Source organism: Copadichromis virginalis, linkage group LG3 (assembly GCF_057382275.1).
Source record: "Copadichromis virginalis isolate Kocher_CV1m ecotype Utaka linkage group LG3, C_Virginalis_male_GT1.1, whole genome shotgun sequence".
NCBI classification, from domain to species: domain Eukaryota; kingdom Metazoa; phylum Chordata; class Actinopteri; order Cichliformes; family Cichlidae; genus Copadichromis; species Copadichromis virginalis.
The window spans coordinates 50,473,664-50,490,442 of NC_140620.1; the positions used below are offsets into that span (position 1 = coordinate 50,473,664).

The following is a 16,779-nucleotide window of genomic DNA, read 5'->3' on the forward strand; positions in this document are numbered from 1 at the left end:
TTTCCCCATTCCGGAGACTCGTCGGTTTCAAATTCACGATCAACATAAAGCACATTGTGAACTGATATGACAGCAAGATTTTCAGTAAAGCCTACTGTCATAGGAGTTCAGCTCGTTTGTTTTACTTTGCCGTGTGTATACTAAAATAAAACTGTTTTAATTTAAAAACAATAATCATTTACACTTCTAATGAAGTATTCAACAAATATTTGATGCAATGCAGTGGGGGGAGCTGATAAGGACACAACTGGGTTCAGCAGGCTGTTCTCAAACAATTTCCACACTTTTAAGTGCAAAAACAAACAAATACAAAAAAAACAAATACAAAAAATTCCCCCCACCACCAACATAAATTGTCTATATTTAATTATCTAAATATCTTTGGAACATTTTCCACCCGCTGGAGAAGCTACACACAACTACAGCAAACTTCTCTTGTGGTTTTTGCAACCATACGCATGAAGTCAAAAGACATTATTCAGCGCTTTTATTGTGAAACCGATACCCGGAAGTGACGCGTTGTCGTATAAGCGCGGCTTTTCATTGGTCCATTTCTACAGGAGGAGTGAGAAGCGACAGATAGTCAAAGCAACCGACAACATTTGGACATTAAGTTTGTGAGGACTTCTCGGTGACAGTTTGGAACTTTTTCTTCTTCTAGTATCACCATGACACTGTTACATGCGCGCGAGCGTCGCGATAAACACGGTTTAAGGCCTGTGGAGCGGAAGTGAGAGAAGAGAGAAGTTGTTGAGGGGGTGAAAGAAGAAAAAAAAAGGTGATTTTCTTCTGTCAAGTTCAAGTCCAGTTTCATCTTTGTGGAGGACGGCGGGCTTTAGCGTTTTTGGGGGGCATGGACACCCACGTTAAGGAGGGACAGCTTTATGTGCAACACCAAAAGTTTGGAAAGGTAAGACCCAGGAATAGAAAAGAAAAGAAAAAACGCTGCTTTTATTGATAAAATGTTGCGTTCACAGAAATAAAGGAAGTGCGTGTAGCCACAGCCAGTGTTATATTACAGGCAAATGAAACGAAGTGGTGGTACTTTAATAAGAGCCTGTAATAAACAAGCCATAACTTCTCTCTCTTATCTCAGCAGATAATATTCCATGTAATTTATTCAGGGTCACTAAAAAGAATGACAGATCCGTGCAACCACACAAACTCCACTCTATACTCAGCCAGTTTTGTGGATAGCTGCTGCTCATTATTGAGAAGCAAATAAAGCCTTTTAGGGGAAGAAAGAGGCACTAAAACTGCTCGTGACAGCATTATGTTGTCATATTTTGATTTTTAAAAAATCACAACTAAGTGATGTTAACTTTGTACCTCCACCAGACAGATGGGTTTTTTTTGTACCTCGTGGCAAGTAAACAGAGCACTGGTGCAATTACAGGCCAGTGGCTTCAAAGATAATGCTACTGTACCTGCAGAAGGAGGAAGTCAGTGGCTGTGCCTTCAGTGATCTGGCCTTTTTTTGGTGTGGTGGTTTAGAGTAAAGGTGATGTGCATCTGTGTGCATGCAAATTCATCTCTGGGCTAAATGCAAGAACACATGAAACTAAAGTGAACTCAAGCTCCCCGAGTACTGTCAGGAAGGGAAGTTTGGTTGTGTGTGCGTGTTAGTGACAAGCTTTATGTGACTTTCCACAACAACTCATGATAAAAGTGTGTTAAACCATTAAAGTAGAGTCGGAAACCAAATCTATTTTCTACAAAGACGGCAGTCTTTACTTTCACTTCAGCTCAGCTGTCTGTACTTGCTGTTTACACCATTTAAACTCGCTGTCAGCATGCAGACTTTGTGTCGTCTCGCAGCCACACACAAGCAGCACAGCTACCTGTGTGTTTTTGTGTGCATGCTGGTGTCAGCGCTCGGCCTCAGAGCACCACTGCATAGGAGCTGGGTTACTCTTTAAGATTTGTAAGAGGGTCTTTGTCTCTCCGTTTCTCTGTGGTCATATGACATGGACCAACAAAACATTCTGGCTCCATTTCCTGCCCTGGAATCAACACTTCACAATGCATATTCATACGCCCAAAACATAGTTTCAATGCCTTTTTATAGGCTGTTTTCAATAGAGCGTGATCAGACCTAAATCTTTCCATTTTCAAAAGTGAGGCGTTGTCTTTTACAGTGTCGAGGACCGAAGACCAGAAGTACCCTGAAGGGTATAAAGAAAGTATCAAAATTGAGCAGAATAGAACAGGAAGCAAAATGCTGGCTGATCTGAAAGTGTTGAAACTAGTGCGAGGTTTGGTGGGTGAATTATGCAATCGTTCGAGCTGTCAGTGGACAGGGTAGGACGTTCCCACGTGTATGGTCGGAAAATGTGACTTAAGAGTGAAGTGGCAGCGTCCAACCCAAGTTTCTGTTTCGCTCTGTTCTTCTTGTCAAACATTAAGTAGACCGTAGACCGCATTTTATATTTAGCTATTATCTAATCAGCTGTTTATTTCACTGATTAAATTAACTTGTTAATGTTTTTGTCCTATATGGTAAATACGTGCTAGAGATAAAGGATTGAAACAAACAAACAAACAAACAAACAAAAGTATTTTGTTTGAAGCTGAAAGATGCTGATAGCCCCTGTTATCATCTGAGGGTTTTTTTCTGTCAACTTCAGAAAAAAACGTCTTCACAGAGAACAGCTGCTTCCACAGGCTGGCTCCTTGTGATGGGTAAAATTAAATTAGAGATAACTCTGCAGATCTGGCCCACTGTGGGCACTTTTGTTTGACCAGTGTTGTAGATGCTGTGATGGCACTGCGATGGCGCCCCATTTGCTGATCTGGTTGAAACAAAATAGGTCACACAATGATTTTTGTTTGGTATTCATTCATTTTATCATCAGTGCCAAGTCTTTACCAGAAGTAGCCCACATCCGCAAGATAACCAGAATGCGCATCATCCTTCTATAACTTACCCACGAGACAAATATTTCTGCTTTTCCTTTGATGCCACTCTGTGTCACAGCGGTATTCATAGGATCCAAAATATGGCATATTGCTCTGTTTTAACCAATCAGAAGCACATTTGAGCAATGCAGAGGTGTAAAACAGGGCAAATATTTGGGGTGATGCACCTTTATGTACACTGTAAATATGGTTTATTGGAAAACCATGTTTGAGATAAATATTTGGATTTATAAATCTTGGACCTGCAGATTGCAGTCCACTTTCATGCTGGAGCTGCACAAAGCTTTGAGTTTAAAGAGTGCAGGTGTGGGCATGACGGTGCAGCTCTAAAGCCAGGAGCTAGCTGCCACTTGAACAGACGGGGTGTGTCAGAATGAAGTGGAATTACATGCCCGGAGGCAACTACATTTATCCAACAGTGATTCATGTCTGAAGGTCCTCGCGGTGGATTAATGGGTTTGTGTGTCAGATTGTCTGTATTTGCAGGTAGCACCTCAGTAGCTACATCACATTTCTCGGAAAAGAAACAACAAATCATTTGTAGTTTGTGGAAGTAGCATACAGGAAGGTGTGCAGTTTTCCTTGAATAGTCTGCAAGAATAGTACAAAGGATCATGATGGCAGTATTGAAAATCCCCATCGATGCATTAGATTTGATATTTTCCCCTCTTTGCATAATGATTTACTTTCATGTCCTCCTGGTTTTACAAATACCTGATATGTTTGGACCGAACTCTGTAACTGTGAGTATTTTAAAGTGTTAGTTCTGTAAATTTTAGAGAAATTTACAAAACATTTACTGCACTTTACACTGGAAGACAGTGGGAGCAATTTCTTTGCGTACATTTTAATGTTGGGGTAGGGTCATTGTGCTTATCGTTCCCTGTTCTTATCAAGTCCTCGTTCCCATTCAACATCTACAGGCACAACAGTACTTCAGGGAGTTTGGTTCATATCTTGGCATAAAACCCCCCCAAACTAAAATCTTTTGTCACTCTCCCGATCACTCGGTTAGAACACAGAGAAAAGCTCAACGTCATTATACTGATTTATTTCCGGTGCACTTTCCCCCCCTTTGTCGCCTTTAGTCAACAGGTCATCATGCTTCAGTAAGCATTAATACTTCTGTACAGGTATCGTGTTACAGCACAGTGACGTTTTCAGAATTGTTACCACCCCTAAAAATACGAATACTTGAAAACAGAACTACCCTTTTTGTCTTTTGACTAAAACTACCATATAAATGAACTTTGTCATGGACTACGATATTACAGTAAAGCTTTTTAATTTTGTAATAAAAGTAAGCTAAACAGTTTACTGTATGAACATTTAGGCACGCACAAATGTGGCACATATTTGGCCAGTTCAAGCTAGCGTTTACTAACAGTCTAACTTTCTGACTCTGCGCATCAGAAATTCGGTACTCTTGCGGCTGGAAATGATTTATCATATTTGACAGACTTCCTCCGAGACATAGATTTCAGAAAGTCTTCACATTTCGCAGAATTTGTCATTTGTTAATGTAAAGCCGATGCTGCACGTGCTCGCTGAAACAGAACTGAACATTCAGCGTCTTAATAAGGACCTCATTCGCATGTTTGCACACGTTGGTGATGGTTGAGCTGTCATGAAAGCTGGTAGCCATCCCTGTCAGGAGCGACTTGAGTAACATGTCATCGCTGATGCGAAGGATTGAAGCACAGACCAAAAAAATCCAATGTTTCCAGCTTTCCAGGGAATACTTGTTGGTTTGAAGTGAAAGTATTTGAGAGTTGTTGTTTTATCTGATAGTTAATGCTAAGATAATGATGAGTTAACTGGTCACCAGAAATTTGTTAATAATAAGTCCTTTTTTATGCAGCAATTCCAACAAATCCACTGGTTCCAGGATCTTTAGATTTTCTGTTTGATCTTTTTAACTGCTTGTAATATTTCTTGACATTTACAGACCAAATGATGATCATAAAATTTCTCTGAGGATTAATCGGTAGCCAGAGTGCCTGTTCCTATTGGATCTGCTGGTCGATTTGGCTAAACTTAGACCTCAACTTCCACATTTTGCGACGACGTCATTGTTGAAAACCGCGTTGGCGCTGAGAGCGACCTCTTACCTGTGTTACCTGATTTCACAGACATTACTATTGCCCTTAAAATCTCCACTCCACACATAGCTGTTTTTCCATACGGCGTGTGCACAATGGTACCAGCCTCACCGTGTAGTAGCGCGAATATAATTTGAGTCAAATCAGCAGATCGTTTGGGAGCGAGTAACGGAAAGCGTAAATGAACCGAACAGGCAGTTATTGCGGTTTGCTCAAATGTTATTGTCTCACATTAGTTTCACTCAAATCTGAGCTCATTGTGATTCACGTTTGGTTTTTGGGTCGAGAGAATCTGCAAACAGTTGAGAAAAGCTTGAGTTTATAGACACCACAGAGGACTGAGGTTAGGGCAGCAGACCTGTGGTCAGAGCAGTTGGCCATCTCCTTTTCTCTTATAAAACGTCCTCCTCGTTTGTCTACCTTTTACATAAAGTCACACATAAACAGAGAGCCCTCTGTTTTCCACCAGATTCCTTTTAGTGCATATTACCAACAACACACGGCATGATACAGACAAACTTTTATGCTTAAAGAAACACACACACACACACACACACACACTGGCCTTGCATGTGCCACTGAGGTCTGTCTGTGGCCAGTAAGAGGATGGTGGAGTGGGTTATTACACTGGTTTATTACAGACAAAGAGCATCACGTGTTCACGCAGCGACAGACTGGTTAAATGTATATCTACCTGCCTGAAAGCATCTGTCTGTATGCAAACACTTATTGTAATGACAGTTGGAAGGACAAGCAAATGAAACCCAAAGTTTTGTAATCCTGACTGGAAACACAGTGGAATCTGTGGCATATAAACAAACAAAGAGTTGAATATGTGTAAGAAGTGCAAAATTCATTATTTTTTTCACCATTATGTTCAGTGCACAGCTACCTGAAGGAAAGAAGAAGAATTATATTATTATTATTATATATTATTATATTTCTTATACTACCCTAAAGTGGTAGTCAGTCATGAAGTATGGGCCATGTGCTTCTCTTCGATTCTTCCAGCTCTTGCAAACAGACAGGACATCACTGAGGAAGTTTCGCTCCTTCGCTCAAATACATCTCTTTTGCATAATTTCCACTCTGTGTAATAGCGGCTGATAACGGCCGGTTGCCTTATATGGAGCAGCTGTTTCACAGACAGACATAATGCACACACAGTCGCACACCCGCACATGCTTTAAAGTCTCACATCCTTTTCATGTATACCACTGAATTACATCACATTGTAAGAAGGGCTGATCGCGGTCTGCGTGTGTGCATTCGCTTGTATGGTCCACGGCAAACAGTTGGGCATTCTCACACAGACCCACACACACACACAAGCAAACATATATACACTGACACAGACCAGGATTCAGATGAAGGAAGCAAAGAGGATCCTCAGTAATGACAATCCCACACATTTCCTGTCTGTTTTGGCAGTTCATTTTAAAGGCTGCAGTGTGTGTCGGTGTGTGTGCGTGAAGGACTTTGGTAAAGCTGTCTTATTTAACGCGGGGACCTCTTTTATGGCTGCATTTGACAGGGATATTAAGACATTTATTATGAACACATTTACCTCAAGGCCTTCAGAGGTTATCCAGCTCAGCTTTTACAGGAAACCTCAGAAAGACCAACTAAGGACCCTGTAGGTTGTAGATATACACAAACCCTGTTGCTATAGCTGTATCTGAAGCATCATGCAAATATCATAATTCCACCTTTACATACTGAGTCACATGTTGATGATTTTCATGCAGCGGATGATAATGAAAAAGCTGTTAGGGCTTATTCAGTACGGCAGTACTGATGGTTGACAGTAAATACGGGCAGAGCATTTACTGACGTACAGTTAGGAAGTACTTCATTTTACATGAGGTGCTCTATTTTATTTCTTCTTCTTTATCCTATTAGTCCTTTATTTGTCAGTTACAGTTAAGTGTACTTCGCCAGTATGTTATATACAAATATTTAGATGCAGCACCTACCGCTTTGAGAGCTTTTACTGGTCCTAACAAGCATTTCCACTACATTTCCTTAAGTATAGCATCCAAAGACTGTCTATTACAGTCTAATCAACGAATCCCAAAGAATCCACAAGCTGGAGTTGACAAATTTCTTAGCTGACATGCAAATGAGTATTTCATGATTTACATCAATCTGACTGCTGGGCTAGTCTGCTGGCCTGGGCTCTGTAGAGTCAAAATGATAACAATATAATAAAATAACAATATTTAAATGGAATTTACTAAAATGTTTCTGACGATAAAGAAAAATAATATTTAACAGTGTTTTATTGATGTTCCCAGCTTGCAGGCAGCAAAATCAAGTGAAGGACGGCATCCAGCTTGTGTGAGCTGCTGTCTAACTAATTCAAAGCGTGAATCTATTGTAACAAGGTAACAGAAGCTTCAGCGTTGGGGAGCAACAGTAGTGACACAACAGAAGTCAAATGTAGAGTAAAATAAAAATATCTCGGGTCGAGTTTTTTAACCTGCTGATTTAAGTCTTCCTTTTCCTCACTGTGACCACATCAGGAGTTTCCATCCATCGTTTGCTTTTCCTGTCGTATAGAGTGCAGCTAGCAAGCGCTCCAGCGATGTTCAGTTGAGTTAATTACTTCGGCCCACACATCAGCTGGCTCTATATCTCCTCCTTGCATGCCTCCGTAGCCTGTTTGTGCTTGATGGTGACTTTTTGCCTCAATTTGTTGTTTCCGCCTTCAGCTGAAGCAGTTTTCTTGTTGAAGTTAGTTAAAGTAGCTCCTTTATTACCCTTAGTGTCAGACATATCTGTGCATGCTACATAAACGTAAACTTATATCATGTAAAACTATACTGGTTTCATTTCAAGACAATATGATATGCTATACCAACTGTTTTAGCAGGTTTTGGATAGCTAGGAGATGTCCAAGCCAACAAGTCCTTTTCTTTGTTTGCTAATCCACACAAGTTCAAAATAAAGCTAAATTATCGTCAGAATAGAGCTGATTACATATTTGGCAAATGGAAACTATGTTTTTCCTACTTGCTGCTTGGTCAAGACACTCAGAATATGAGAAGACTAGAAAGAGAAACGATAAATAATAACTAGCTATAGCGATTTAGCTTTAAAGGTCTTTAATGTGTCAGTAGGAAAAGCAGGTGTAAGTAAAATAGAAGCTGGCTGAATTCCTTCGAATCTCTTTAGCTTCTGGATCCTGTTATAATTCCCGTTGACTCACTCTCACACTTCTATGGAAGACAGCTGAATGGCATGAAGCCACTGTAAATGGTTTTAACCCTTGTGTGTCTCCCAACATGACAAATGAATGTGCCGTGATAAAGTATTTTTGTTAAGTTGTATATATCATGTCATAATACCACTTTTCTTTAAAAAGCTTTAACCCTTTAAATCGATGTCAAAAGTCACACACTGGGCTGTGGCTGCTGTTCCACTCAGCTTTCAGGTTCTTTGGGCTTTAATTTTCTGACGTACTAAATAATGTTTTCGCTTCTTATCAGTGAAGTAGAACCTTTCCTGCCGTTGTAATATTCATATTTCTCATTTACTTCTGTTCGCTGGATTTTCCCTGCTGGTCGAAGGACTTTACCCCTGACCTTCCTGTTACAAACTCAGCTGTCTGGCTGTCAGGCCTCGCTGAGTGATTGAAGGGGAAACACATCTTTTTCAGGAGAAATGTCCACATATGACTTAAGAGTAAAAAGCTTGGAGGAATTTTCTAAATAAAATAAGTTATCAGCTTCATGACAAACACTACTTTAGTCTACACTGCATTGACTACATGCAGCCGTACATGTCTTCATGTCTATTTTCAGCAGTGAACGCCGGGGCTCTTTTACACCTGCCGAGCTTCTCATTGTTCAGCGTCGGATCGCGTGCCACGTTGTTTGCTGCTGTCCTTGTTTGTGGAGGAAGAGATCATTGTTAGCTGTTGCTTCCTCACCGCTGGCCTCGGGGTAGAAATGATAAACCTGTTGCCAAATTTTGTCCAGGTCATTTTTTTTATCCCGGGAGATAAAAGATAAAGCAGGCACATTTCTTTACACAGAAGACACGTAAACCCAAAACCTCCTCAATGAGATATTTTTAGTTAATTTTTAAACTAAAGTGATGTACAGATGCAGTCAGAGCTGGAGTAGTTAGCTTAAAATGAACTAACTGTTAAACCTCAAAAACTCATAGAATTATTTTAATATACTAAATTAATCTTAATATACTAAATTAATCTATGTGTAAACTCAAGATGAGTAAATGCTTTTAAGATAATTTTTCTGTATGAGCAATGATGACTAATGCTGAGGTCTGCAACTGCTGCTGATTGAATGTAAAGGAAACAATGGCTTGTGCAACAGATTTGAGTTAAACTGCACTGGAGTCATCACCACATGCCTCCTACATTAAGCCTCAGACAGCAGAGCGGTAGAGTAACAGAACAGCCTGGAAATCTCATTTTGACTCAGAATTTCTGAACCTTAACTTTACTCTTCATCAGTTTTTAATCATTTGTGGACAATTTTGCGTTCCCCTCTACTGCTATCAGATCAAACCACACACTTTTAGCTCGTTCGACAGACATTAACAGCATAATGTAAATCATATCTTGTGTTTCAATTCAAATTCACCTTTTTCTATCCTTTCAGCCTGTCCCACCCACTTAGGCAGCTTTCAGATTTAGTTTAAACTCAGCCTACTTGTCTGATCGCTACATGAAAAACAAACTTGTGTTTCTTTTCTTTTTTTCGCCTGTCCCATTTGGTTCTTTAGCCATCAGAATTGTTGTCTGAAGACCAACAAGGATACCCAATGGATTTACTTTGCCAAATGGATCATCGTGGCATTGCCGTATTGGTCCATTTGGTCGATCTTTGTTTTTATTATTTATTATATTTTATTTTCAGATGTTACAGACGGGACAGACATGAGTGAGAGATAGGAAAGGGAGAAAGAAAGAGGAAGGAAAGGAAAAACAGAAGGGGAGAGGGACAGTGAGAAAGGGGGGGAGAAAAAAAATAAAAATCTCCTGGATCACCTGTTGAGAGAAGAATAGAAAACAAGCAAAAAAAGACAAAAAAAACAAAAAACAAAGCAACATACTAAACACAACACCATCGCATTAATCTAGCTAAGTGTAAACAGCAGTAAATACTAAATATTCAATGTTGTTGTGCAGCACGCAGGACAGATGTGCTTCGAAGTAGCAGCCAAGAAAGGTGTAATTTGGGTCTACGAGCAGTGAACACCCGTGTGCATACCTGTGTGGATCAGCGCGCTTGTATTCCAAAGGTTTCTCCATGTAACGATCTGCTAGGGAGTGTGGGGGGGCCACAGCCCCGTCCTCCAGGGTGTGAAGCAGGTATGGAGGAGATCAAAACTCCAGACATCCAGAGGCCCCCAGAACACAAGAAACCAAGGAAGACCAATAGAGGGGCAGCCGCGCCACTGTCCCAGTAAGAGCTGAGGAGAGTCCCAGATGAGGGTTCACTCAGCAGCCGCGGAGCAGAAGCCAGGGGGAGTTGCAGTGACGCGCCCGTGAGCTCCGCCGGCCGCCAGCTGTGCCTGAGTGACCGAGCCCCAGGCCGAGAGGCCGGGGGCACCCCACCCCCGAAGGGGCCCGAGCGAGCCCCAGGGTCCAGGCCCCGATAAGCGGCCGCCAAGGAGTGAGCCGGTGTGTACCTGGACGCCCACCCCCAGACACAAAGAACCACCAACGCACCGACACCTGAGGGAGTCCGCCACTGGCAGGGGAAGTGGTGGTGGGTGGAGATAGGCCTCCAAACCTTGGAGGGCCTGAGATGTCCCCAGAGAGGTGGCGCCTGATACCCAACCTGACATATAGACACAGACATACAGGCACACACAGACACAAACATCCATTCCCCCCCTCATGCTCTCATGTGCACTCACTCCACACTCAACCAACGTGGAGACAGACATAAAGAGACGCTGTACACACGATCACACTCCCCAAGCGTACTCTACAAACCGGGTCTAGGTACCCTTGCTCCTGGAGGGGGGAACTGCACCCAGACCCAGGTGGTGTTACCCTTTTCCCTGCGGTGGGGAGAGGCAGACCGCCCCGACTCCGTAGCAGCAGGGAGGCCCCACACTCCAGACCGCAGTCGGACGGCCAACTCCACCTAGCCCTCCCGCTCCAGCAGGCCGCAGAGAATGGGGGTGGGAACAAACTTGTGTTTCTAAAGACTTGTACTGCAAAGTGAACAATGTCAGTAAAACTTAAAAAATAAAAACTACGACAGAAATGTTCAGAAGAAAGTAAATATTACACACCCTGTACTTGAAATATGACCTAACCTAAGAATGTGTAACCTCCTCACATGTTTTGCAGTGATGACAATTTGCATTTGGAGTCATGCTTCTGTCCACATGGCAATATTTGTCAAAGTTTCCTGTTACTACTGATTTGGTCTTCACAACTAATGCAAGAAATGCATGGTCAGAGTGTACAGCAGCCTAATCAGCTCTTTGGCTGACCTGATTTATTAGTGGGTCAGTATTTTAGACCCATATTTCCCAGTCTCTGTGTCAGCATTTATAACCATCAGTAAATGAAAATTAAAAAAAAGTGAGAAACACCCTTCAACCAAGTTTTTTGTGACATACTCTATCAGAGGGTACTCTGCAGCTTCCCTCTTTGTCACTGCAAATAAGCAGGTGAAAGGTGCTAAAACGCTTCTCTCGGTTTTAGCTACAATAATGTTTAATGATTTTTCTCGTTACTTCCACAGAAATGGAAGAAGAACTGGTTCGTCCTCTACCCTGCCAGCCAAAATGGCATCGCCCGCCTCGAGTTCTTCGACGCTCCTGGTGGTGGAGGTGGAGGTGGCGGAGGCTCCGTAGGCGGGTCCAATGAGAAGACCAGGAAGCTGGACAAGAAGATCATTCGCTTGTCCGAGTGCATTTCCATCCTGCCTGCACTGACAGAGAGCTGCCCCAAAGACAACATGGCAGCGTTTTGTGTGGAAACAAACGATAAGATGCACGTGTTTTCAGCAGAAAAGGCCGTTGCCAAGGATTGGATGGATACCATGTGTGACATTGCATTTCAGGTATTTTTTATAGTTTTTAAAGACTTGTACACCTGCTAATTAGTACTAAGTAATATACAAATAAAATACTGGACTTGACTAACCATACAGGTGTTATAGTCAAAAGCTCAGTCATTCCTATAAGCGGCTTTGAAGTCACCTAGCCTCCAACACCTTTTTGTTGCAGGCCTCAAACGTTTCATTTGTCTTAAATGAACTTGGTCATTTTAGCATGGGCGCCTATGGGGGACCGACTCACTTTAGTAACCAGCCTCATGTGGACGTTAGAAAGTTGTCGATTTTCGCACTTCTCTGCCGGCTTTATTTTTCAGCGCCGTAGGCTGATGCTCGGTTTGCTATAGGAAGCAGAGTTTGCAGTGTGTGACTAATACCAGGGTGGATGTGTGTGTGTGTTTTTTAAGGCTTCCTGTGTGTGTGTTTAATGTCTTTATCTCTTGTTGTATCTACAATATGTTTCTTTGCACCTAGCTTCTTTGCTCTGTAGTGTACAAGCCTAAACGTGACGACAAATATTTGCACAAATTTAATGAAAAAGCGGATTTAGTGCAATTCAGTATCGACTGCAATGTGGACTTTTCTTTTTGTTTGTGCGTGAGTCTTCCAGATTTTCCCACATGCCCTTGGAGTGTCTATGTAGGCCGCAGCTTGCACCATGTGAGCGCCTACACACATATACACAAACATGAACGTAGCAGATATTTGCAGAAAGGAAGCCAGAGGGAGTTTCCAGGAGGAAGACTGCACACTCAGCCTCTCTAACGCTTTACTCTTTTCTCTTCTCACTCTTTTTACTTGGTCCTTCACGTCTGCTGTGTTTTTATGAAATTCCGTTTTATTTATATAGCACCAAATCACAACAATAGCCGCCTCAAGGTGCTTTACATTGTTGGGTAAAAACCCTGCAATAAGACGAGAAAAACCAGACAGTCAAGCAACTCACTATGACCAAGCACTTGGCGACAATAGGAAGAAAAAACTCCCTTTTAAAAGGGAAGAAACCCTCGGCAACACATAGCTTACATATGTTTATGTGTACATGCTGTGAGTATCCTAATTCAGTGTCTGGTTGTCTGTTGTGTTTATGTGACCAACAGGGCGGAAGTGGCAGCAGTACCAGCGGTGCTGTAGACTCTAATGGAGGACCCCAGGACCTGCAGATGGCCGAGAACCTCATCTACTACTCCAGAGAGGAGGGTAAGTCACAAAGCAGTCCAGTCTTTTGGGCTCAGGGGTTAATCTAATCCAGCCAGATATTTTCTAGAAGATTTATGAAAAAAATTGCTCTCATTTTGTTGCAGTGAACGAGTTCTGGGTAACCATTCAACGGACCGAGGCCTCAGAGCGTTGTGGGCTCGCGGGCAACTACTGGCTGAAAGCTGAAAGCGATGTTTTGATCTTGAAGGAGCCAAAGACCAAGAGGCAGGTTCTGGTGTGGCCCTACAAGCTGCTGAGGAGATACGGCAGGGACAGGGTGAGTGAGATATGTCTCTGATAGGCAGAAAAACGATCAGAGCAACAGAGAAATGGCTAAAATCTCCTCAGGTCATCAAAACGTGTTGATCTCTGACAAACTTGGAAAGGATGTGTGTTGTCCTAAGTTTAAACGCACGGCGCACGACTGATTATACGTAGGAAGTGAAAACAATGACAGCGCGTATATATGTGGTTTGAGCCTCAGCGTTACTAAATATATTTAAGGTCCGACTCTCTGTGGTTGTTTTGTGCCACTTAGATGCTTTAAAGCTCAAGATCAGGACTTAAAATTAGCAGATGACCTTTAAAAGAGGCTGTTTAGTTTGTCTACTCGTGATGTTTATGTTTAAGTATTGATGCCATCGCTGGTGCAGGTTGGAAGGGAAACAGATAATGACTTTCAACTTTCTGCCTCAGTTAGAATTTGGAAGTAAATTTATTATTCAGATCTAATCAGAAAACTTGAAAATGAAGCGAAGTTCACTGGAAAAAGGAAGTGCTGGGACTTGTGCGACTAGCTTCTGTTGCTTCTGTTTCATTTTGAAATTTGTTCAATCCCTTCTGTAACAGACACACTTAACTCTAAATTTTGGATGAAACCCAATTAACCTTTTTTTTTTCTCTTCTTTTTCCAGGTCATGTTTTCATTCGAGGCGGGCCGACGGTGCGACTCAGGCCCTGGCACCTTCACCTTTGAGACCAAACAAGGGAACGAGATCTTCATACTGGTCGACCAGGCGATCCAGTCACAGAAAGCTCTAGCTGAAGAGCGCCGCCTCAGCAGCCCTTTGAACTCTGAATCAGACTGCTCAGCATCGCTTCAACATCTCCGCAATACCACTTCTGCCAGCATGGCGACGGGAAGCGGCGACAGCAGCAGCTGCAGCAGTCGCGAGGCCGACGGGGATTCGGGCGGGAGCAAACCAGGCTCGGCTGACGGCGTGCTCGGAAAGAGAGACGGAGGAGACGGAGGACGGGTGCAAGGAGGTGGAACGGGACTTAAAGGGAGGAGTTTACCAGAGCCTCCAGGGATGTTGGGAGGTGCAGGGACACCTCCGCGGTCTCCCAAAGGACATGTGGGCAAAGGTGTGTCCTTATCTGATGAAAGCGCAGGCCTTTATTCTGAACCAGCTGATTCAGTCCGTTTGCCTCTGCAAATCGCTGATTGTCTCTATTCTGACCCGGTGGACAGCATCAAGGCTCAGAACCAAACCAGCAGCCCATCCACAGCCACCGCTCCAGTGCCCACTCCACGCCAACGACCAGTAGGCGACGATTCCGTGGGAGCGGGCGTCCAAGGGGATCACCCGTCAGGCAGTAACCACAGGAAGCACCCAGATCTGTACTCGCATGTGTACGATCAGATCACTATGGATCTGAACGCACTGAGTCTAAACGGGGGTGTAGGGAAAGGACGAGGGGGAGGACGGGCGGTGAACAATAGCAGGCGACCCCCGGGAGGTAACGCAGAAGGAGCTCCGTCACCTCCCGCCTCTTCCCAGGAGCACATATATGACGAACCAGAGGGTCGTGCAAAAGGAAGCATACCCGCTAGCTTAGGAATGCTTTTTTATGACAAAGCTCACGCGGAGCCTCACAGCCAGAGGAGACAAGAGGAGACGGTGACCCCATCAGGACAGGAGGGGAAGCAGCCTCAGAGACAATCCCCTCCCCAGTTTGGCCAGGGCCGTGGCACGCCACAGCCTCCGACGCCGCGGTTCCCCAAGCCCCTTACCGCTCCCAAGCCAGGCAGGGGTGGTTTCACTCGTAAGGAGCCAGTTCCTCTGCCCCCTGGAAAACATGGAGGTCCCGCCAATAACGTGAACAACAACAACAACATTTGGGGTGGTGGTGATAGTGGAGACAGGGGGAAAGTGGTGTACAGCAAAGTATCAAAATCTAAGGCTCCAGCTACTGTTATGTGGTACAGCCAGCACCAACAAGCACGGCTGAGAGCACCCGATATCATTTATGACAACCTGGGAGATATTTGACACGAATCGCTTTTTTCAAAGAGGTAAGATGACGCTGAAAGACAAATTTTTGGTCAGCGCCTGCGGGCTTTTCCAAAGGACTGAGTGCATTTCGCATTTCTTCCAGCGGCAGACTGGAATAATGATTTGAGACAGCGGATTAGCTCACAGTCACGAGAAAACCACAACATGGCTGTATTTTTTGAAACATGCTGTGCAGCTATAGCAGTGTGTGTTCCAGAAAGAGAGAGTGAGTGTTTGCCTGGTCAAACCCATAATTGGCGTACCCAAGCCACAGTGTGGTCAAAGCCAGCCACTTCATTTGAACGAACACACGCACACATAAAGGAGCCGAATGGATGTGCCAACAAGAGTCTCTGCTTACGGGCTTGACTTGAAGACGCTGGGAGAGTGGCTTGGCTCTTCTTTTCTCATCCGCTGTGGCTGCGAAGTGACCGAAGAACATGTTTTTTTGCACTGCTGCTTTCTCCGTTTCTCTGAAATGCGTGACGGACACAAGTCATTGTTTGACAGTGAGACGAGGGACACACCAAAAGGAACCAGTCATTTTCTGTTTGTGTTTTCCGGGCTGATATATTCTCTCAAATCTCACCAAAGTGGGAAGATGAATTTTTTCAGGCCAGGACACTAATATGAGATGTGGTCGCACTGGAAGAGCTGCTGTTTAAAAAAAAAAAAAGGACAAAAAAAAGCAGCTGATTTAGTGAAGCCTGAAAAGTGGAACTGTTAAGACGGCTTCAGAATCAGAAACAATCTTGTGGCCGTTAAATCACAACTTCCTGCACAAGTTTAACATTTGGTAAAATCCTGTATATTTCTGTGTTTTCACAAACTAAATATGAAACTAATCAGTCCTCCGCAGTGTAATAAGTATGTGTGTGTATGTGTCCAAAAAAGCTGTGCTCTCTGTAAATATAACTAATAATAAAAGTGGCTCTACAAATTTAAACGATTTCTTCAAAGTCACTTCTTTAAACAAGTTTCTCGATTACCACCCCGCTCTCCTTGTCCTGCCAGGAGCCAATCAGACGCTTAAAAGACTTTTCTGTTCTGGACCAAAACAGGACAGCGACGCAGTCTGACCTCATCCTCCGCTTCTCTCCTGCTGCCACGCTCTGTTTTTGTTGTTTCTGTCGGTTTCCAGCCACTTAATCACACCATTAAAGCCCAGCCTCAAAAAAAAAAAAAAAGTAAGAGAAGCACAAAGACGTCCTTTCTTACTTTCTTCCTTCC

At 43.3% G+C, this 16,779-nt stretch overlaps 1 protein-coding gene across 1 annotated transcript; it reads left to right on the plus strand.

Moving 5' to 3' along the window:
• The first annotated feature begins 565 nt into the window (after positions 1 to 565).
• Positions 566 to 16,495, plus strand: dok1b (docking protein 1b). Its single transcript, XM_085451556.1, has 5 exons — positions 566 to 910; positions 11,759 to 12,079; positions 13,174 to 13,273; positions 13,378 to 13,550; positions 14,188 to 16,495. Exons 1-5 carry the CDS (start codon positions 854 to 856, stop codon positions 15,544 to 15,546), a joined length of 2,010 nt encoding a protein of 669 aa, XP_085307682.1. The 5' UTR covers positions 566 to 853; the 3' UTR covers positions 15,547 to 16,495.
• Positions 16,496 to 16,779: the final 284 nt, after the last annotated feature.

What these genes read in the sequence shown, in the direction of transcription:
- dok1b (XM_085451556.1), top strand. Translation starts at nt 854, where the DNA reads ATGGACACCCACGTTAAGGAGGGACAGCTTTATGTGCAACACCAAAAG. An exon ending in AACACCAAAAGTTTGGAAAG is followed by an intron (nt 911 to 11,758) that starts GTAAGACCCAGG and finishes TTACTTCCACAG; the next exon opens with AAATGGAAGAAGAACTGGTT. An exon ending in TGTGTGACATTGCATTTCAG is followed by an intron (nt 12,080 to 13,173) that starts GTATTTTTTATA and finishes TGTGACCAACAG; the next exon opens with GGCGGAAGTGGCAGCAGTAC.